At 43.2% G+C, this 22,916-nt stretch overlaps 1 protein-coding gene across 2 annotated transcripts in view; it reads left to right on the plus strand.

The window, feature by feature from the left end:
• The window catches only part of SLC10A7 (solute carrier family 10 member 7), a 366,690-nt gene that overhangs the window by 39,786 nt on the left and 303,988 nt on the right, over window positions 1–22,916 (plus strand). Inside the window, exons 3-4 of one of the 2 annotated variants that reach the window (XM_030191671.1) lie at window positions 2,534–2,670; window positions 11,355–11,430. In XM_030191671.1, coding sequence (XP_030047531.1) covers window positions 2,534–2,670; window positions 11,355–11,430 — 213 coding nt within the window. Of the gene's footprint in view, window positions 1–2,533; window positions 2,671–11,354; window positions 11,431–22,916 lie in introns of those variants that run through there. The other variant, XM_030191672.1, reaches the window with a different exon arrangement.

Raw genomic sequence — 22,916 nt, forward strand, 5'->3', positions numbered from 1 at the left:
CCTTGATACACTGTCCTCACTTGGATTTCAGGGCTCTGTTTTTTCCTGGTTTTCTTTTTATCTCTCCCAGCGTACTTTTAGTGTATACTCTGGTGGATCCTCCTCTACTTCTATCCCACTGTCAGTTGGTGTACCTCAGGGATCTGTCCTGGGATCTCTTCTTTTTTCCATCTATACTTCTTCCCTTGGTACTCTGATCTCATCCCATGGTTTTCAGTATCATCTTTACGCTGACGACTCCCAGATTACCTCTCCACACCAGAAATCTCAGCAGGAATCCAGGCCAAAGTATCAGCCTGCCTGTCTGACATTGCTGCCTGGATGTCTCAGCGCCATCTGAAACTAAACATGACCAAGACTGAGCTTCTTATCTTTCCCCCTAAACCAACCTCTCCTCTTCCCCCATTCTCTATTTCTGTGGATAACACTCTCATCCTTCTTGTCTCATCAGCTTGTGACCTTGGGGTCATCTTTGACTCCTCCCTCTTCTTCTCTGCACATATTCAGCAGACTGCTAAAACCTGTTGTTTCTTTCTCTATAATATCAGCAAAAATCACCCTTTCCTTTCTGAGCACACTACCAGAACCCTCATCCACACTTATCACCTCTCTCTTAGACTATTACAATTTGCTTCTCACAGGTCTCCCACTTAGCCATCTTTCTCCTCTTCAATATGTTCAAAATTCTGCTGCACTACTAATACTCCGCCAATGTCGCTATGCTCATATTAGCCCTCTCCTCAAGTCACTTCACTGGCTCCCTATCCATTTCCGCATATAGTTCAAACTCCTCTTATTGACTGATAAGTGCTTTCACTTTGCAGCTCCTCAGTACCTCTCCACTCTCATCTCTCCCTACACTCCTCCCCAGGAGCTCCGTTCACTGGGTAAATCTCTCTTATCTGCACCCTTCTCCTCCACTGCTAACTCCAGACTTCGTTCCTTTTATCTTGCTGCACCATATGCCTGGAATAGACTTCCTGAGCAGGTACGTCAAGCTCCATCTCTGGCCGTCTTCAAATCTAAGCTAAAAACCCACCTTTTTGATGCTGCTTTTAACTCCTAACCCTTATTCACTTGTTCAGAACCCTTATTTTATCATCCTCACTTTAATATTCCCTTATCTCGTATTTGTCCTGTCTGTCCTAATTAGATTGTAAGCTTTGTCGAGCAGGGACTGTCCATGTTCAAGTGTACAGCGCTGTGCACGTCTAGTAACGCTATAGAAATGAGAAGTAGTAGTAGGTGATTCAGATTTTGGGTTAGTTTCAGTGCTGAATCCAAAATCGAAATTCAGTCGACCTCCTATAAGAAATTCTGCCGAAACGCTAAAAATTGCCCCTATTTAACTGCTCCACTACCCTGCAAGACGTGATTGTCCTTATTTGACAGATTGACATCTAGTAATGGTACTGTGGGACAGTACCCTGGGTAACATTGAGTTTGGAGTAGAGGGGGATTGCTTCTGCCCTATTCACTAGGCTAACCAGGGCTAAGGGGTATGGTAAGGAATAATGGGATTTGATGTACCGCCTTTCTGTGGTACAATCAAAGTGGTTTACGTTTATTATAAGCAGGTACCTTCTCTGTTCCTAGTGGGCTGACAATCTAAGTATTGTACCTGGGGCAGTGGAGGGTTATTGCCCAGAGTCACAAGGAGCTGCAGTGGGAATTGAACTCAGTTCCCCAGGTTCTCAGCCCACTGCATTAGCCGTTAGGCTACCCTGGTAAGTGGCAGAGGTAGGTGAGGTGGTGGGGTGTAGGTTGTGTTATGGTCTCAGGGCAGTGATTTGTACTTGGGTGGGGGTGGATGGGCAACTGCTGTGGGAGATTGAGTGCTTCATATGAGAGAGGTCATTTGGGACGAGGGGATGATCATGGCGTGATCTGCATTCCCCCCCCCCTCCCATTGTTAGTGCTGGGGCCCACTTTACATACCATGGCTGAGGCATGTAACTCAGGACCATGTGGTAAATACAAGGTAGATGCTGGCTATGCCCCCAACATTTATCACATAGACTTTGCGCGTACCGCTTGTTAAATTTTGCAGTTGACATGTGGTAATTGCAAAAACTTACTGTACTTAAATGCATCCAACTTGCATTGTAGGTGGCAATTTCCTTACTGCCCCCATAGCTGCAAAGTGTGTGGACATTCTTTCCTTGTGGAAAGCTAGCTTTCACTAGCTTTCAAAGTGAAGGGAAAAAACATTCATCTCCCCCCCTCCTTTTTTTTGTGTGGATATTTTGTAGAGTACAGAAGTGTGCATGTTGTGAGCCTCATTCTCATCATGCCTCCTGGAAACACTTCTGCCCAGTTCAGATAAATCCACGCCTTGTGAAACAGGCATTCTTTTATTACAAGATGGGCAATTTTTGAAATTACTGCTTCAAAAATTGCCTTCCCCATGTGTGTTCTGGCTGAGGTGGCATAACATTGCACAGTCATATGCATTTGAATACCTTGGAAGGAGCTGGATTTAGATGTTTTCAGAAGCTGTTTAAATCTAAAGAATCTCTGTTTTGTTTTACAGGAGCTGACAAGTGCATTGATGCATGTGAAACTTCACCTTTTTGTTCAGATCTTCACACTTGTGTTCTTCCCTTCAGCGATCTGGCTGTTCCTCCAACTCTTGTCAATCACCTCCATCAATGAATGGCTTTTGAAAGGGTAGGTGTAAAAAAAAAAATTATGAAAAAGCAGCTAAAACATCCCACTGACTCAACAAGATTCAAGGAAAGGGGCGGTGTGTAGGCAACATCAGCTGCTAACATGGTATTTAATTCATAAGTTATTGGAAGATATCAATGAGATGAAAATGAGGTGCACATCAAGCGGGTGTTAATATATTCTTGGTAAAGTGCAAATGTTAATGTAGAGATTTAATATATATATAAAAAATTATACCTCCCCAATGTGTAGTGAAGATGTTTTTTTTTTTTTTTTTTTTTTGTACTAAAAGACCTAGTAAATCATTTTAACTAGCATTATCACTGGGCTAATAAGTAGTAAGCTGCTTGATATGGTTTTTGTATCTCATTACCTCAGCATAGATTTTGTATTAAATGCAAGTGCAAAATAGTGACCATATGCTATACACTTACATTACTGTTAACATCCTTTTGGTACATTTGTCCCCAAATGTGGAAATATGTGCTTTCTTATACACAGTGGTGAAATTAAAAAAAAAAAAATTGTACCTCAAACCTAATCGCTGGCCCTTATTTATGTTTAATCTTTTTATTGTTGAAAAGGATACATTAACAGAACACTAAGTTTCAGCAGGCAGTAATCAACAATAATTAAGGTACATTTTCCCCCCTTCTTCTAACCCAATCCTAACCTTCCCCCTCAGACACACTACTCATTTCAAAAAGCCCAAGTATCAAACGAAGAACCCCCCCCTCCATTATGCATATAAACAGATATCTAGCTGTCTATGCAACAAAGGAAACAGTTTTAACATATAAGTACAATAACACCATAAATCTGGTAATGTCAGTCTATATCTGTGCTCAAGATTAAAAAAAAACAAACAAACCAGATGCAGCAAAGATAAATTTGCTTTTGGGGTGAGTTGGAATGAGAATCTAAAATTTGGAGATAAGTTTGTGTTCTTATAACTGCTCTCCCAAATAAATGTATGCCCCAGCAGTATGAATACTTAACCTTATCCCTTCCCTCCCCTTTTTTTTATGTTAAATATATAAAGGGAAAACATAGGAGTCCATGATATAAACGTACTCAACAGCCTAGTAGCCTGGTTAAAGAGAATTCAAAACAAAACTAAGGGCTTGAGAGAAAAAGTGTTGATTCCATGTTGATAAGAACTTTTCCTTTCTTCTAAGGGATCTGTCCACAAAAAATCTCTCATACAACATATGACTATGAAGCAGGTTTTGCCAGCCTCAATAGGGAGGGACCTCCGATGCTGTCCACACCTTCAGAACGGATTTCTTCCCTATCAAGACCACCTTACGAACTAATAGACGATCTTCTCCACTCATCCTTGGGAGAGATTCATATCTATCTAATAGGAATCTCAGCGCTGTAAAAGAAACTGCCAAATCCAAAATATGTTCCAGATATTATCTATTTGCACCCCAAAATGTTGAATAACTGGACAATCCCAAAAGGCATGATAAAAAGTTATGATAGATATAGGAGTATGGATATTGCCCACATGAAACAACTGCGTCTGTGAAAAATAGGCTCTATGTAATATCCAAAATTGACACACAAATCTGCAGTTTTAGTCATAAGTACATAAGTATTGCCATACTGGGAAAGACCAAAGGTCCATCGAGCCCTGCATCCTGTTTCCAACAGTGGCCAATCCAGGTCACAAATACCCGGCAAGATCCCCAAAATGTACAAAATATTTTATACTGCTTATCCCAGAAATAGTGGATTTTCCCCAAGTTCATTTAATAACGGTCTATGGACTTTTCCTTTAGGAAGCCGTCCAAACCTTTTTAAAACTTCGCTAAGCTAACCGCCTTTACCACATTCTCTGTCAACAAATTCCAGAGTTTAATAATACGTTGAGTGAAGAAAAATGTTCTCCGATTCGTTTTAAATTTACTACATTGTAGCTTCATCGCATGCCCTCTAGTCCTAGTATTTTTGGAAAGCGTGAACAGACGCTTCACATATACCCGTTCAACTCCACTCATTATTTTATAGACCTCTATCATATCTCCCCTCAGCTGCCTTTTCTCCAAGCTGAAGAGCCCTAGCCGCTTTAGCCTTTCCTCATAGGGAAGTCGTCCCATCCCCTTTATCATTTTCGTCGCCCTTCTCTGCACCTTTTCAACTGGAATTTGTGAAACCCATTTTACAATGTCTATTGAGGCAGATGAGCTATGCAGGTCCGTGACCCATTTAACCTGTAAGTGTGATAATGGATTTATTAGGTGAGAGCTGAAAAATGGCTTTGACAAGTGATCTGTATTCTCCAGATTAAAGAGAGATTGCAATTTCTCTATATGACCCGCAGTCAGAGCTTCAGCATCTATAGATACTGTATAATATCGTAATTGGTGATAGGCGAAAACATCTGCAATGCTGGTCAGGGTCCCTCCTCCCAAAGACTGCAATGATAAAGTAGACCTATCCAGTTTTAATACATGTTCTAATGTGTTATTGGTAGTTCCATTTCCTAAAGGTAACATTATCAAGGCCCGGATGAAACCCTGCAATCCCAAGATTAGATAGAAGGGCAGAGGCTGAAGATGGGAGTTGCCAATTTGAGGTGAGGATTTTCCATAAAGCCCGTAATGGAGATAACAAAATGCTATCAGGCAGCACTGTCAGGAGCTGCTGACATGATGTCTATAAGAGAGAGCCTAGTCGCCAAGGGGCAAAAAGTTCCACATTCAATATGGACTGGGGTGTAATCTTCCCTGTCAAAGAACCAGTCCTCTAAATGCCGAGCCAAACAGGTCAGATTGAATTTATATAGCTCTGGTAGTTCCAAACCTCCTGTCTTCCAATTCCCCAATAATAATTGAACAACAAGTTTGGGTTTCTTGCCTTTCCAAATAAAATGGGATAAGTGGTGGTGCAAAATATGAAGATCCTTTTTTGAGAGAAGTAGTGGGATCATCTGGAAAGTGTAGAGCTACTTTAGGAGTTCCATCATCTGAAAAGGATGAATCCTTCCATGGATACTTGAGAGAGAGTGCCACCTTGCTAAAGTTGTGACAGTTGTGTCCAGCAAATGGGAAATATTAAGATGGTATAGCTCTGAGGGTTTCATAGGTAACAAAATGAATTGCAGGCCCATCGTAGAGAAAACGTTCCTATCCAGTCCTGACGCACTCGTTCCAAAGAAGCCAAGGCTAGTGATTTCTGTAAATTTGATCAGAATTCAGAAAAATTCCCATATTCCTGAAAAATGGTCATTAAGGTTTCCAAGGAATGAAGAGGATTCATTAAATGGACTAATAAATTGTCTGCAAAAGCCAAAATCTTGAAAGATGAGGAACCAAAGGGTATACCTTCAATTTTTGGATTAGCTAACATATCTCTGATCAAGGGGTCCATGACCAAAGCAAAGAGCAATGGTGAAAGTGAGCAGCCTTGACGTATGCCCTTATGGACTGGGAATGGTTGGGAGAGAAGACCATTGACCCACATTCACTGCCTCTGGATCAGAGTACAAAACTTTCACTTCTTCGAGAAAACCCCCTGAAATTCCATATGCATGTAAGGTATGAGAAAGGAAATTCCAGCTGACATGGTCAAAAGCCTTTTCGGTGTCAAATCTGACCAGCAGCAAAGGAGTCTTCTATGAATGGACCACCTCCACCGACTCCAGAATAAGACGAAGATTTTTAGATGCTGACCATCCTCTAATAAACCCGACACGAATTGTGTTTCGGCCACACCGGCCTGCATCAGGGGTCTATAAATGAACAAATATATTGACATAAATAGCTAAACATAATACAATAAATTTAAAAACAAAAAATGAATATCACAAGTATAATCATACTCTAAGAACATACTTATCAGCTTTAGTTAAAACAGATGAAACAGCTGAATTGCAATCAAATTGTAAAAGGCCAGGATGTCTAAAAATGAGAAATACATAATAAAAAACAAAACCAATATAAATTTGAATCAATAAATTATAGGGAGAATCTTATAAAACCCGGCACGTAAACTGTCCAGTCCTGGGGCCTTACAAAGTGCACTTTCCTGAAGGGCCAGCACTAGCTCACCCTTGGAGAAAGGGATGTTGATCATCTCCTCTTGAGATGGGGAAATATGGGGAAGCTGCACATTGTCAAAGTACATAGAGCCGTCCAAAGATCCCCGTCTGGGGCGGCATATAGATGTTCATAAAAGCATTTGAAGATGGTGTTAATTTCCATATCAGAAATCCTCACCCTCTTCCCTGTGTCTAATTGTAAGATTGTGGAGAACGCATGGTGTGCTTTCATCAAATGGGCGAATAATTTATTCCTGTGAAGAAAAAGTTGGTATTTGTAATACTTTAAAAGATTTCACTTCCCGTTGATATAACAAGGTGTTAAGTGCTGTCTGGGATACAAGAAGGTTCGCATGAGCAGTTGCAGCTTTCAGCACTCCAAATACCTGTTGATCTTTAATTACCTGCCTCTCTAATTGAAGAATTTCCTTGTCCCTCATTTTCTTTTTGTGGGCTACATAGGTTATAATTTTCCCCCTTAGCCTGCTTTAGCTGTATCCCAAAACAGATCACTGGCCCTTATTTATTTTGTATCTCAACGTCTGTCTGCTCTTTCAGAAGCATTGGGTTTGCTTTTAGAGAAAAAGTCTCCAACTTCATCTCTTCATTCTCATCTACCCTTGCAAACCTTGTACCATTGAATGAAATTGTATTCTCTGAGGACAAGCAGGCTGTATTATACTCACAGTTGGGTCGGTGATTTGTGCGGGCTGGGGAACCGGCATCTCACATAGCAAAAGGTTTGGTAGAGCCTTCTGAGCGCGCCGCATGTCCGACTGTGCATTTGCCGAGTGTCTTCCAGCCCGCGGCGCGGCTTCACTCATCAGTTCTTTTTCTTCTGCGCGAGGAGCAACTATGAGTTTCTGTGGTTCCTCAGTGTGCCCGGGAAAGAGCCTTGACCGTGTTTTTAATGTTTTTTTCGGATTTGTTTCTTTTGTTTCATTTCATTAAAAAAAAAAAAGACTTCTTCTCTTTTATTTTTTCTTTGTTCATTTTTCCCCGGTAAAGTTTCCTTTTATTTTTCGTTGTGGCTGTTTTTAGGCTGGTTTGCCTGTTCCCTCCTTTTGTGCCCTTTTTTCTTGGCACAATTGAGACTTTTGATTTAGCTGGTGTTGTCTTTCTTCCATATTATCGAACACTCCCAGTGGCTTAAAACTGTGTACTCGGTGCAACCGGACCATCTCAGATACAGATACCCATTCATTCTGTATTCAGTGCCTTGTGCCCACCATAGCCCAGCTCGTTGTGCCCTTTGTCTTCATATGAAGAAAAGGACTCAACTGGCTGAAGAAGCCCAGTGAGAAAAACGTTTTGGGGCTCGGTCCGGTCCTTCGAGGTCGTCGTCGTCGACATTGAGGGACACATCGACGTCAGGGTTGGAGGTACGCGTGGCTGCTGAGAAGCCACAACACGCTGGGAGCAGTGAGGCATCGAGTGGGTCTCCATCTACCTCGAGGTCTCCTCCTGTGCATGCCCCCCGGGATAGTCCATTGTCGGACTCGGCACGGAGGAGCCTCATGAGGTGCATCGAGTGAAGGCTAAGAAGCACCGACACGTTCCCCTCGATGCATGATACCGGGAGCTCTCGGGCTCCGAGGGATTCGGCACCTGAGAAGCATCAACGCTGGGAGGATCGCTCTCCCTCCATACAAGAGGTGCCAATGCATCGGGCTCTCAGCAGCCCGGTTCCTGCTCCTGAACCCCAGGCGGCACTGCCACCGACTGTTCCACCGGCCCCGCAGCCTTTTCCCGATGTCTGCTGTCAACGAGATCATTCGGGCCTTGCTCCCAGAGCTTCTGGAAGGACTGCTGCATACATCTGCATCGGCGTTGGGGGTGCTTGCACCCACCACATCGCCTGCGGAACTGGGCGTCCCCTCTGTCTGGTCCAGTGATCCCTAAGAAGACAGATTCTCAGTATCGGATACACGATGAACCTGGGTTAATGAGGTCTCAGTTACCCCATAACTCCATGGTGGTGGACTCCGCCCTCAAAAGAGCCAAGAGTTCTAGGGATTATGCCCTTCTGGAAACAGGAAATGAGGGCGGGACTAGAGGCAGAGCTGAGACAGAAGGGAAGGCAGTCTGAAGCGTCGCTCGCCTTCACTGCTGACGCCGGACCCCGAGGTAAGAATTTAAAAATTACAGCCGGCACTTAGGAAGGCGAGGGCCAGGTGGAGGACAGATTGTGCTTGCACTCGGAGGGGAGAGCGAGAGAGGGAGGTAGGCGCAGGGGCATGGAACTCGGAGGGGAGTAGAGGGAGGGAGGGGGGCGGTCCTGGAACTTGAAGGAGAGGGAGGGAGGTAGGGGGGCATGGAACTCTGAGGGGAGGGGGGCTGGAACTCGGAGGAGAGAGAGGTAGGGAGGGGGCGTGGAACCTTGCTAGCGCCCATTTCATTTCTGTCAGAAATGGGCCTCTTTTACTAGTAGCTACATAATATAAAGTTCCACATTAGGAGTCATCGACCAGGAAAGGGATCTAGGTGTCATCGTTGATTTTACTTTGAAACTCTGCTCAGTTTGTGGCGGCACATTTGGCCTATAAGATGAAACTGTTGGCTTGATGAGATCATTAAACTTCAAGTTTTCAATTTATTTTTGATATACTATGATTCATAGAAGAGCATGTAAGTGTTTAATAAAATTAATGGGATAAGGAGAGGTTATAAGAGATATATCATAACTATACATAGCATATGAAAGGAAAGCGTAAAAGAATAGAATCTTTAATTATAGTCTCTCTGAAAATGGGTAATTGACAGAAGGGGAGAGAAAGAAACAAGGGGTCTGATATTCAATCCTATTTAACTAGTCAGAAATGGCTCCTGACTGTTTAAATCGCCTGTTTGGGGCTAACCGCTAATTTTTAGTGACACTTAACAAGCTAGTGCTGCTGAAAATAGCTGGTTAGTTCCAAATTGAAAATGGCTATTTTGGGGGCATCCTGGGGGCGGAGTTGGCACTTAAGTGCCAATATTCTGTACTTAACTGGCCACATTAACTGCATAAATATGACTGCATAAAAGTCAGTCCCGTGTTTATGCGGTAACCCAAAGGTGGTGCTGAATATCACTTTTAACTGGCTATTCATTAGCTGGCCTTGGAAACCTGGAAATTCAGTGCTGGTGCCCAGACAGTTCCCAAAACTGAATTTCTGGATTTAATACTAGTAGCAGTCACAATCTGCTGATTTGCCAACTGGCTAAATATCAGGCCCAAAAGGTAAAATGCTGAGGCCACTCAAAAAAAAAAAAAAAGGATTTCAGTTAGCTCATTTACTTAAGATTCTGGGAACACCTGAGTAGCCTTTGGACCATTTTGAAATCTTAAGATTGATGATTCAGCTCTGAGTAAAAGAGGCAAGTCTTTCCAGAGGGATGAGGCCATTGGAGTTATTAATTGTATCGAGCCAAATATGGTGATGTGATGGAACAATGAGGTGGTGTTGATTGGAGGATTGGAGAGTATATTGTGGCTTATATGAGAAAATCAAACACATGCTGTAGTTCAAGACTGCAAAACCTGATATGGGTGATGGGTGAGTATACATGACCTGGAATACCACAGGCAGCCAGTGTTCTGAGATAAGGGTGACATAATCATACTTTTTCTTATTAAATAGCAATTTAATGGCCATGTTCTGAATGAGTTGTAGTCTTTTGCTCAGAGTTAAAGGGAGACTATAGTAGAGAGAGTTGCAATAGTCCAGTTTTGATATTACAAGGGCAATACTTATGGTATTTTACTTTCACATTGGTTCAGCCATGCTAAAATAGTGGATTTCAGAGTTTGTATCGCAGCCTTCTTGTAGGCATTTTGGGGGTAAATTCAAGAAATGGCTCTGAAATTTAGGTGCTGGGATGATGTACACTGAGCGTGAATTCTATAACGAAAGCTCCACGCAGAACTGTTATAGAATACTAGCATAAGTCCACATCTATGCGTATAATGTTAGGCACAAGCACTTACACCAGTTGAAAGGTTCTACTTACTCTAGCCTAACTGTGGGCTGTAACTGTTGGCAATTAGATGCTTGAATGATAGTATGATATATGATATAACCTGTGCGCCTAATTGCCTGATGTGCCCCCGACCTGACCAAGGCCCTCCTTGAAGTTACACTCTCTGGAATTTCTGCATGCAACTTATAGGATAGTGATGAAGAGCAATTAAATGTGTAACTTCTAATTGGTGCCAGTTAAGCCAATAATTGGCTAACTCCTATTAAAAAGCAATTATTGAATTAAATTGTGCACATAGCTTTGTGCGCTAAGCGTAAAGTTGGGTGCCCAACTTTATAGAACTAAGGAGTATAGTCTTCTGACAATGTCTCTTTGTAGTTGACATTTTCTATTGCGTTCCATATTGTCAGCTCGTTTTTGTCAAATAATGTTGTATTTACACCCATGTGCAGTATTCTGGTTTGATAAGCTTGTGAATGTTGGGCTCCTATATCTAGTGGGCTTTCACCTCCTATGCTTTAGGGGATTTGTCATGCCAATATGATCAGGTATTTAAGTGGGAGAAAAAATTCACCCTATTATCCTAGGATTTGAATAACTTAAAACATAATGACTTGCATTGAGTAATACATGGACAAAGATATATGATTTTTCATTTTACTTTCTCTTTTAGTTTGCAGACAGTAGGCTGTATGCCTCCTCCTGTGTCCTCTGCTGTCATTTTAACCAAAGCTGTTGGTGGAAATGAGGTGAGCTTGTTGAATCTGATGTTTTATGACATTTTATGTGGCTAATTGTATAAAGTGGGTGCTAACATTTTTGTGGCAATCACATGCGTAAATGATTAGAAAAATGGCATGTACACATGCAAATGCAAAAATTCCACCCAAGCACTATTCTGTAAATACACATATATTACACATAGTAGATATACAGAGGGGAATTCTATAAATGGCGCCTGAAAATTGTTGCCAAAAAAACCTGCTTAAGCTGTATTCTGTAAGCAGTGTCTAAAGTTCAGCGCACTTTATAGAATGACGTTAAGAAGAGAGGTCATGCGTAAATTTGGGCGCTGCTACTTGCACCAGTGAAAATGCAGAGCAAATGCCTGCACGTAAATTTACATGTGGTGGACTGTTCTATAATTATGCGCATAACTCAAATCTATGCCCCTGATCTGCGCAGAAACGTCCATCACCCTCCCATTTCTGTGACTCCTTTTTGGGCTGTGTGGAAACTTATGCATGTAATTCACAAACCTAATTAGTGACAATAATTGCTTGCTAAAAAGCCAATTACTGGCACTGATTGGCTTGTTCTATTGTATGCACGAATTGGGGATGTGCCTAAATTTGCACGCACGATTATTGGGTGTCTTTTATAGAATCAGGGAGATAGTGTGTACTTTACATGTAGGCATACACATAGGAGGAATCTAGATAGAGTGTGGGTAGGACTTGCATACATAAGTTGTAAATTACATGCTCATCACTGGTATTTAGGCACGAGTACTTAAAGCAGTTCTGATTGTAAGTACTTAGCCTAAATTTTAAAAGAATGTATTTGATCTGTTAAGTTAGCATTCTATAAAGGAAAGGATATCTAATTTCCTTTATAAAATATCAATAGAAATCAAACAAAATAAAACATGGAAAAGAAAATAAGATGATACCTTTTTTATTGGACATAACTTAATACATTTCTTGATTAGCTTTCGAAGGTTGCCCTTCTTCCTCAGATCGGAAATAAGCAAATGTGCTAGCTGACAGTGTACATAAGTGAAAACATTCAAGCATTACTATGACAGTCTGACAGGGTGGGAGGAGGGGGGTGGGTCGGATGTATGCATGGGGACATCAAAGCATATCATTGATATTCTAACAGGATGGGTGTGGATAGGTGAGGGATGGGGTGATCAACAGAGACATACAGCTTTATGGTTTATAATGGGCTAGGAACCCCAGATCCTTGTCAAGTCCTTTCTGTTGGATGTTAAAATATTCAATCATTCTGACTTCAAAGGTCTTAACGTTCTTGTATGGTTTTAAAGTTACCTTTCAGGATTCTCACTGTGAAGTCACTGGTACAGTGTCCTGTATGTCTCTGTTGATCACCCTCCCCTCACCTATCCACACCCATCCTGTTAGAATATCAATGATATGCTTTGATGTCCCCATGCATACTTCCTACCCACCCCCCTCCTCCCACCCTGTCAGACTGTCATAGTAATGCTTGAATGTTTTCACTTATATACACTGTCAGCTAGCACATTTGCTTATTTCCGATCTGAGGAAGAAGGGCAACCTTCGAAAGCTAATCAAGAAATGTATTAAGTTATGTCCAATAAAAAAGGTATCATCTTATTTTCTTTTCCATGTTTTATTTTGTTTGATTTCTATTGATAACCTTAAGAGTGGACTAACACGGCTACCACACTCCTCTACTTTATAAAATAGACATTACATAAGTGTGCTGTTATAGAATTGCCTTCTTAACATGGAAAATTTGAATACACATATGTATAATTTACATTACATTATATAATCACAGTAAAAGACAGTAATCCATAAAATCTTTACCCACAGTAAAAGACAGTAGTCCATAAAAACTTTCCCCAAAGGCCAGATTCAAATTAACATTAATGCAGAAGGCTGGTCTTTAATGAAAAAAGGCCAAGCTAAGCATCAAGATAGCCATTGACCGCTTTTGTAGATTGTTCATCTCTAGTTTCAAGAATTCCTCTGACTGATGTGTGTCAGAAAAATAAAGCGTGCCCCTTGATAATTAACCAAATGATCAAAGGGAAATTAAAGGGAAAAATTCAACACCTCATGGTATTATCCTTTGCTGCATAGAGGATGAATGTTGTTTTCAGTTTGTTTATCAATTTGATATACCGCCTCTTTTGAAGCACAAATTGATTTTAGAAAGCCACCCCAAAAGTACCTGCATAGTCATATGTAAGCCGCTTCAGACAGTATCCACCATTTTTTGGGTCCTGAAACCAAAATCTTTACATCAGCTCACATTTTGCGTGAAGTTAAATAATTAAAGTTACTGCTGTGGACACTAAAGGGTCCTTTTACTAATCTGTGTTGGGCACTAATGCATGCCTAATGCAGCTAACCATGTGCTAATTTTTTTTTTTTTTTTTTTTGAGGGGGCATTTTGGTAAGAGATGGGTGTTCCTGAGTTAAGCAGTTAGCGCATGGATAATGCAGGAGCCCTTACTGCTTACAAAAATAGGTGGTGGTAATGTTGGCTGTTATAACCTGGGGGCCTTCTTTCCTTTACCTCGGCAATTGGGTTTCATAGCCCAAGGTGTGTTCGAAGAAATATAAAGGCAACACAGATTATGAGTATAAAATATTATAAGTACATAAGTACATAAGTACATAAGTAGTGCCATACTGGGAAAGACCAAAGGTCCATCTAGCCCAGCATCCTGTCACCGACAGTGGCCAATCCAGGTCAAGGGCACCTGGCACGCTCCCCAAACGTAAAAACATTCCAGACAAGTTATACCTAAAAATGCGGAATTTTTCCAAGTCCATTTAATAGCGGTCTATGGACTTGTCCTTTAGGAATCTATCTAACCCCTTTTTAAACTCCGTCAAGCTAACCGCCCGTACCACGTTCTCCGGCAACGAATTCCAGAGTCTAATTACACGTTGGGTGAAGAAAAATTTTCTCCGATTCGTTTTAAATTTACCACACTGTAGCTTCAACTCATGCCCTCTAGTCCTAGTATTTTTGGATAGCGTGAACAGTCGCTTCACATCCACCCGATCCATTCCACTCATTATTTTATACACTTCTATCATATCTCCCCTCAGCCGTCTCTTCTCCAAGCTGAAAAGCCCTAGCCTTCTCAGCCTCTCTTCATAGGAAAGTCGTCCCATCCCCACTATCATTTTCGTCGCCCTTCGCTGTACCTTTTCCAATTCTACTATATCTTTTTTGAGATACGGAGACCAGTACTGAACACAATACTCCAGGTGCGGTCGCACCATGGAGCGATACAACGGCATTATAACATCCGCACACCTGGACTCCATACCCTTCCTAATAACACCCAACATTCTATTCGCTTTCCTAGCCGCAGCAGCACACTGAGCAGAAGGTTTCAGCGTATCATCGACGACGACACCCAGATCCCTTTCTTGATCCGTAACTCCTAACGCGGAACCTTGCAAGACGTAGCTATAATTCGGGTTCCTCTTACCCACATGCATCACTTTGCACTTGTCAACATTGAACTTCATCTGCCACTTGCACGCCCATTCTCCCAGTCTCGCAAGGTCCTCCTGTAATCGTTCACATTCCTCCTGCGACTTGACGACCCTGAATAATTTTGTGTCATCGGCGAATTTAATTACCTCACTAGTTATTCCCATCTCTAGGTCATTTATAAATACATTAAAAAGCAACGGACCCAGCACAGACCCCTGCGGGACCCCACTAACTACCCTCCTCCACTGAGAATACTGGCCACGCAATCCTACTCTCTGCTTCCTATCTTTCAACCAGTTCTTAATCCATAATAATACCCTACCTCCGATTCCATGACTGCAATTTCTTCAGGAGTCTTTCGTGCGGCACTTTGTCAAACGCCTTCTGAAAATCCAGATATACAATATCAACCGGCTCCCCATTGTCCACATGTTTGCTTACCCCCTCAAAAAAATGCATTAGATTGGTGAGGCAAGACTTCCCTTCACTAAATCCGTGCTGACTTTGTCTCATCAGTCCATGTTTTTGTATATGCTCTGCAATTTTATTCTTAATAATAGCCTCCACCATCTTGCCCGGCACCGACGTCGGACTCACCGGTCTATAATTTCCCGGATCTCCTCTGGAACCCTTCTTAAAAATCGGAGTAACATTGGCTACCCTCCAGTCTTCCGGTACTACACTCGATTTTAGGGACAGATTGCATATTTCTAACAGTAGCTCCGCAAGTTCATTTTTTAGTTCTATTAATACTCTGGGATGAATACCATCAGGTCCCGGTGATTTACTACTCTTCAGCTTGCTGAACTGACCCATTACATCCTCCAAGGTTACAGAGAATTTGTTTAGTTTCTCCGACTCCCCCGCTTCAAATATTCTTTCCGGCACCGGTGTCCCCCCCAAATCCTCCTCGGTGAAGACCGAAGCAAAGAATTCATTTAATTTCTCCGCTACGGCTTTGTCCTCCTTGATCGCCCCTTTAACACCATTTTCGTCCAGCGGCCCAACCGACTCTTTGGCCGGTTTCCTGCTTTTAATGTATCTAAAAAAGTTTTTACTATGTATTTTTGCTTCCAACGCTAATTTCTTCTCAAAGTCCTTTTTTGCCCTCCTTATCTCCGCTTTGCATTTGGCTTGGCATTCCTTATGATCTATCCTGTTACTTTCAGTTGGTTCTTTTCTCCACTTTCTGAAGGATTGTTTTTTGGCTCTAATGATTTCCTTTATCTTACTGTTTAGCCACGCCGGCTGACGTTTAGTCTTTTTTCCCTTTTTTCTAATACGTGGAATATATTTGTCCTGAACCTCCAGGATGGTGTTTTTAAACAGCATCCACGCCTGATGCAAGTTTTTTACTCTGCGATCTGCTCCTTTCAGTCTTTTTTTCACCATTTTTCTCATTTTGTCGTAATCACCTTTTCTATAGTTAAACGCTAGCGTACTTGATTTCCTAGTTTCACTTCCTTCAATGCCAATATCAAAACCGATCATATTATGATCACTGTTATCAAGCGGCCCTCGTATCGTTACCCCCTGTACTAGATCATGAGCACCACTAAGACTAAGTCTAGTATTTTTCCTTCTCTTGTCGGCTCCTGAACTAGCTGAAGCCAGCTTTAGGAAAGGCTGCCACTCAACTGCAAACTCTAATCCCTCTTTCAGCTGAGCTTTTTTTATTAGCAAATTTCTGAATACAAATTCATTCTTTGTCATAAGATAATTGGCAAGCAACACACTTTTCCCTTTCTCAGGCTTTGTCTGTTCCATCAGTAGGTACACCATATCATTCTGACCAATGCTCTTCCTTCTTTGCGTAAGCTACACACAGTTTGCTCAGTTTCCTTCATGTCTAGGTTTCAAGGCCATTTGCTTGTACATTTGATTCAACAGATAATTATTCTACTACTACTACTATTTAGCATTTCTATAGCGCTACAAGGCATACGCAGCGCTGTACAAACATAGAAGAAAGACAGTCCCTGCTCAAAGAGCTTACAATCTAATAGACAAAAAATAAATAAAGTAAGCAAATCAAATCAATTAATGTGAACGGGAAGGAAGAGAGGAGGGTAGGTGGAGGCGAGTGGTTACAAGTGGTTACGAGACAAAAGCAATGTTAAAGAGGTGGGTTTTCAGTCTAGATTTAAAGGTGGCCAAGGATGGGGCAAGACGTAGGGGCTCAGGAAGTTTATTCCAGGCGTAGGGTGCAGCGAGACAGAAGGCGCGAAGTCTGGAGTTGGCAGTAGTGGAGAAGGGAACAGATAAGTAGGATTTATCCATGGAGCGGAGTGCACGGGAAGGGGTGTAGGGAAGGACGAGTGTGGAGATACTGGGGAGCAGCAGAGTGAATACATTTATAGGTTAGTAGAAGAAGTTTGAACAGGATGCGAAAACGGATAGGGAGCCAGTGAAGGGTCTTGAGGAGAGGGGTAGTATGAGTAAAGCGACCCTGGCGGAAGATGAGACGGGCAGCAGAGTTTTGAACCGACTGGAGAGGGGAGAGGTGACTAAGTGGGAGGCCAGCAAGAAGCAGATTGCAGTAGTCTAAACGAGAGGTGACAAGGGTGTGGATGAGGGTTTTGGTAGAGTGCTCGGAAAGAAAGGGGCGGATTTTACGGATGTTGTAAAGAAAGAAACGACAGGTCTTGGCGGTCTGCTGGATATGAGCAGAGAAGGAGAGAGAAGAGTCAAAGATGACCCCAAGGTTTCGAGCTGAGGAGACAGGGAGAATGAGAGAGCCATCAACAGAAATAGAAAACGGGGGGAGCGGGGAGGTGGGTTTGGGGGGGAAAATGAGAAGCTCGGTTTTGGTCATATTTAATTTCAGGTGGCGTTGAGACATCCAGGCAGCAATGTCAGACAAGCACGCTGAAACTTTGGTTTGGATGCAAGGTGAGATATCAGGGGTAGAAAGGTAGATTTGGGAGTCATCAGCATAGAGATGGTAGGAAAAGCCATGGGATGAGATTAATGAACCAAGGGAAGAAGTGTAGATAGAAAAGAGGAGGGGACCAAGAACAGAACCCTGAGGTACGCCGACAGGCAGAGGAATAGAAGTAGAAGAGGATCCACCAGAGTGAACACTAAAGGTGCGGAGGGAGAGGTAGGAAGAGAACCAGGAAAGGACAGAGCCCTGGAATCCAAGTGAGGACAGGGTATCGAGAAGTATGTTGTGATCGACAGTGTCAAAAGCAGCGGAAAGATCAAGAAGAATGAGGATGGAATATTGACCTCTGGATTTAGCCAGTAATAGGTCATTGGAGACTTTAGTAAGCGCAGTTTCGGTTGAGTGGAGAGGGCGAAAACCAGATTGTAATGGGTCAAGAATAGCATGTGAGGAGAGAAAATCAAGGCAGCGGCGGTGAACAGCACGCTCAAGTAATTTGGAGAGAAAAGGAAGGAGGGAGATGGGTCGGTAATTAGAGGGACAAGTAGGGTCAAGTGAAGGCTTCTTAAGGAGAGGTGTGACCACAGCATGTTTAAAGGCAGCAGGGACAGTCGCAGTGGAAAGTGAGAGATTGAGAATGTGACAGATAAAAGGAATAAGAGTAGGAGAGATGGCATTAAGAAGATGGGTGGGAATGGGATCAGAGGAACAGGTGGTACATTTTGAGGAAGAAAGGAGAAGTGTAGTTTCCTCAATAGTAACTTCAGGAAAGGAGGAAAGGGAATGAGGGGAAGGAGAGAGAGGGGAACGGACTAGTGGAGGGAGAGCTGGTGAGGTAGAGAAAGCAAGGTTTATCTTTTGAACCTTGTTGTGAAAGAATTCAGCAAGGGTCTGAGGAGATAATGAAGGGGGAGTTGGGGGAGGGGGCACCTTGAGGAGAGAGTTCAATGTGGTGAAGAGAAGTCGAGGATTAGAGCCAAGAGAGTTGGTCAGTTGGATATAATAATCCTGTTTGGCATGTAAAAGAGCAGATTGGAAGGAGGTCAGCATGAACTTAAAGTGTAAGAAATCAGCAAGGGCCCGAGATTTCCGCCAGAGGCGTTCGGCGGAGCGGGTACAGGAACGTAGGTAGCGGATATTAGAATTCAGCCAAGGTTGGGGTTTTGTACGCCTTACAGGGCGGGTCATCAAAGGTGCAACAGTGTCTAAGGCAGAGAATAGAGTATTGTTGTAAGAAGAAACAGCCTCGTTGACAGACGTGGATGGTGCCACAGTAGAGAGGAGGTTTGAAACATGGGAGGATAGAGATGAAGGGTCAATATCGTGAAGATTCCTAGATAAATTAGATAGGATAGGACGGGACTGGGAGGGAGGAGATTTAAGTGTGAAAGTTATAAGATGGTGATCAGAGAGGGGAAGATCAGAGGCAAGGAAACTAGAGGGTGAACAGTTGGAGGAGAAGATGAGATCAAGACAGTGACCATTTTGATGAGTGGGGGAGGTGGAGCATAGTTGGAGATTAAAGGACGACGTTAAAGCGAGTAACTTGGAAATATAGGAGTTGGAAGGATCATTAGCAGGAATATTAAAGTCACCAAGGATGAGAGAGGGGGAGGAAGGATCATGGAAGAAGGCAAGCCAGGCGTCAAAGTCACTGAGAAAGGATGAAAGGGACTTATCAGGGGGACGATAAATGACCGCTATTCGAAGAGGCAGAGGAGAGAAAAGGCGGATAGAGTGGACTTCAAAGGAGGAAAAACAGTGAGATTGAGGTGGAAGAAGGGGTTGAAATCTGGAGGAGGGAGAGAGAAGTAGTTCAACACCGCCCCCACGGCCAGCAGGGCGAGGAGTATGTGAAAATAGATAACCGCCATGGCACAGGGCTGCGACTGAAGCAGAGTCATCAGGGCAGAGCCAGGTTTCTGTTATGGCGAGCAGATGGAGGTGACGCGAGATAAAGAGGTCCTGTATATAGGGGAGTTTGTTACAGATAGAGCGGGCATTCCATAGGGCGCAAGAGAAGGGCAGAGAAGAGGAGGGGAGTAGAGGAATAGAGATGAGGTTAGAGAGGTCACGGTGAGATCTGTAGAGTTTGGATAATAGTTGGTGAGGAGGGCCAGGATTGGGATTGATGTCACCAGCTGAGAGTAAGAGAAGGAGTAAAAGAGAGCGGAGGAGAGTAGGAGAGGTGTGGCCACGAAGGCGTCGAAGGCGAGAGGTATTTAGGTGGAATGGGGAAGGCAAAATGGAGGGAAGAAAGAGACGGAGATTAAAAGCCAAGAGGGAGGAAGAGGGTAGGAGAGAAGGTGAGGTGATGAAGTCAATGGATGGGAAGTGAGTTCCTGTAGCGGAGAGAGGTAGGGGGTGAGGGAAAAGATTAGGAAGGGACAGAGCTAGGAAGAGAATGTGAAAAGGGGCCATAACGATTAAGGTATTTTAGCAACTGGAAAAAGATTAGATACAAAGAGAAAAATGCCCCGCGCGCCGTTCGGCGCGCGGCACCTAGAGCGGAGGCCCTGAGTGGATCGGGGTGGACCTGGGTGTCACCCCGGAGAAGGCTGTAAGGATATGCAGATGAGCTGCAGGTCCTCCACAGCTAAAGTCTGATATTGAGATGGACATGGGGGAAGCCATTACGTGCCATGGGATGTTACTACTAATTGGGTTTCTGCCAGGTACTTGTGACCTGGATTGGCCACTGTTGGAAGCAGGATACTGGGTTAGATGAACCATTGGTCTGACCCAGTATGGCTGTTCTTATGTTAATAATCACGTGAGCTCGTACCCTTCAAAGCTACTATTTTCCACTTCAGAGGAACTTAACAATCTTTCTTCATTTCTCCATTATCCCCTACTAGATCCCAACTTTCCGGGCCCTGTTTTCCCGGCTTCCCTCCAGGTCCCTTGGTAACTTTCTAAAAATGGCCATACATTAATGACTGCATTAGTAAACATCATTAATTAAATAGAAAATGTGGTTTTTCTCCAAGGCAAGCAGGCACAATATTCTCACAGTGTGACATCGTCCACCGAGCCCAGTTCACACTGCCAAGTGCATTGTCACTTTAAATCTTTAAGGCAGTGCCCCCCACTGCACATATGTGTGTGTCTTCCCGCCTGACACTTGAGCGTGGGACCAGCAGTTTTATTGTTTTCAGCGGAGCAGAGAGTTTGTTTTTTTAATCTCTCCTCGGTGTGTCAAACTTTTGTCTTTTTGGTGCCTTCCCTTTTTTGGGATAGTTTGTCTTTATATTCATTTTTCAGTATTAAGTTCAAATAATACATTTTTCAATTTTTGCCCTTTTGTGGCATTTGAGCCCTTCTTTTACCTGGGAAACCTCAAACCTTTTTGGATATGTGACTACTCTATCTCCTCAGGCCATAGAGCCTTTTGACCTTTCTTCAGCTTTTTTTCCTTCCATGTGTTCAGTGCTTAGGTCCAGAGCACTAGCACATACAGTGTAGCCTCTGCCTGCGCATGTGAGGCCCTTGAAACCTGCAGAGTCCAGCAAGAAAAAGTTTTTGATTCTACATCGACATCTGCATCAAGCATGGCAGGGGATCTGGTACTTGACGCAGAACCTGCATCGACATCTGCGTCGACATTGGGTGCACCAAAACTGCATTGAGAAGGTTCGACATTGGACTTGGTACCACATACCCGTATCGACCCTATGTCCTCGTCGTCTGTGCTGCGTGCATCAAGGGAATTGCAGCATAAAAGAAATCTAAAAGCAGCTCCTATTGTTCCTAGGCACTTTGCCCATATCTCTCCTGCATCACTGTCCTCGATACACAGAAAGCATCCATGCTGCAGTGACCTCTCCTTCTCTCCAGCTCATTTCTCATAGCCTTCGAGATCTCCTAGAACTGCACAGGCTATATCTCAGGCTGCATCCACACTGCTTTCTTAGCCAATACTGACATCTACACTTCATGAGGAAATCTGGGCTATGCTCAAGGAGGAGCTTTTAGGGCTAGTGCATTCGCAGTCTATTCATGCTTTGCAGTCTATGCATGCTTCTCAGTCTCAGCCCAACCAATTGATGCATTAAAGAGACAGTCACGGGAGAGGTCCTGCACACTGGTTCAGCGTCAACAGTCTGGTGTGGCATGAACCCAACTGACGCATGCATCTGCATTGCCAGATGAGTTTTCTCCAACTTTGGAGACTCATCTGCCTCAACGCACCTTGATGCGGAGCCATCGTAGAAGCCCAGTCCAGATGCATTCCACGTATTTGTAAAGATGGAAAGAAGAGAAAACGACAGCCAGTGTGGTTAAAAGGTGAAGTAAAAGAGGCTATTACAGCCAAAAGATTGTCCTTCAAAGAATGGAAAAAGGATCCAAATGAAGAAAATAAGAAGTAACATAAGCACTGACAAGTCAGATGCAAAATATTTAATAAAAGAGAATATGAAGAGAAACTTGCTGCAGAGGCTAAAACTCACAGAAACAACTTTTTCAGGTACATTACTACTACTACTACTATTTAGCATTTCTATAGCGCTACAAGGCATACGCAGCGCTGCACAAACATAGAAGAAAGACAGTCCCTGCTCAAAGAGCTTACAATCTAATAGACAAAAAATAAATAAAGTAAGCAAATCAAATCAATTAATGTGAACGGGAAGGAAGAGAGGAGGGTAGGTGGAGGCGAGTGGTTACGAGTCAAAAGCAATGTTAAAGAGGTGGGCTTTCAGTCTAGATTTAAAGGTGGCCAAGGATGGGGCAAGACGTAGGGGTTCAGGAAGTTTATTCCAGGCGTAGGGTGCAGCGAGACAGAAGGCGTGAAGTCTGGAGTTGGCAGTAGTGGAGAAGGGAACAGATAAGAAGGATTTATCCATGGAGCGGAGTGCACGGGAAGGGGTGTAGGGAAGGACGAGTGTGGAGAGATACTGGGGAGCAGCAGAGTGAGTACATTTATAGGTTAGTAGAAGAAGTTTGAACAGGATGCGAAAACGGATAGGGAGCCAGTGAAGGGTCTTGAGGAGAGGGGTAGTATGAGTAAAGCGACCCTGGCGGAAGATGAGACGGGCAGCAGAGTTTTGAACCGACTGGAGAGGGGAGAGGTGACTAAGTGGGAGGCCAGCAAGAAGCAGATTGCAGTAGTCT

The sequence above is a fragment of the Microcaecilia unicolor genome, chromosome 2 (genome assembly GCF_901765095.1).
Source record: "Microcaecilia unicolor chromosome 2, aMicUni1.1, whole genome shotgun sequence".
NCBI lineage: Eukaryota > Metazoa > Chordata > Amphibia > Gymnophiona > Siphonopidae > Microcaecilia > Microcaecilia unicolor.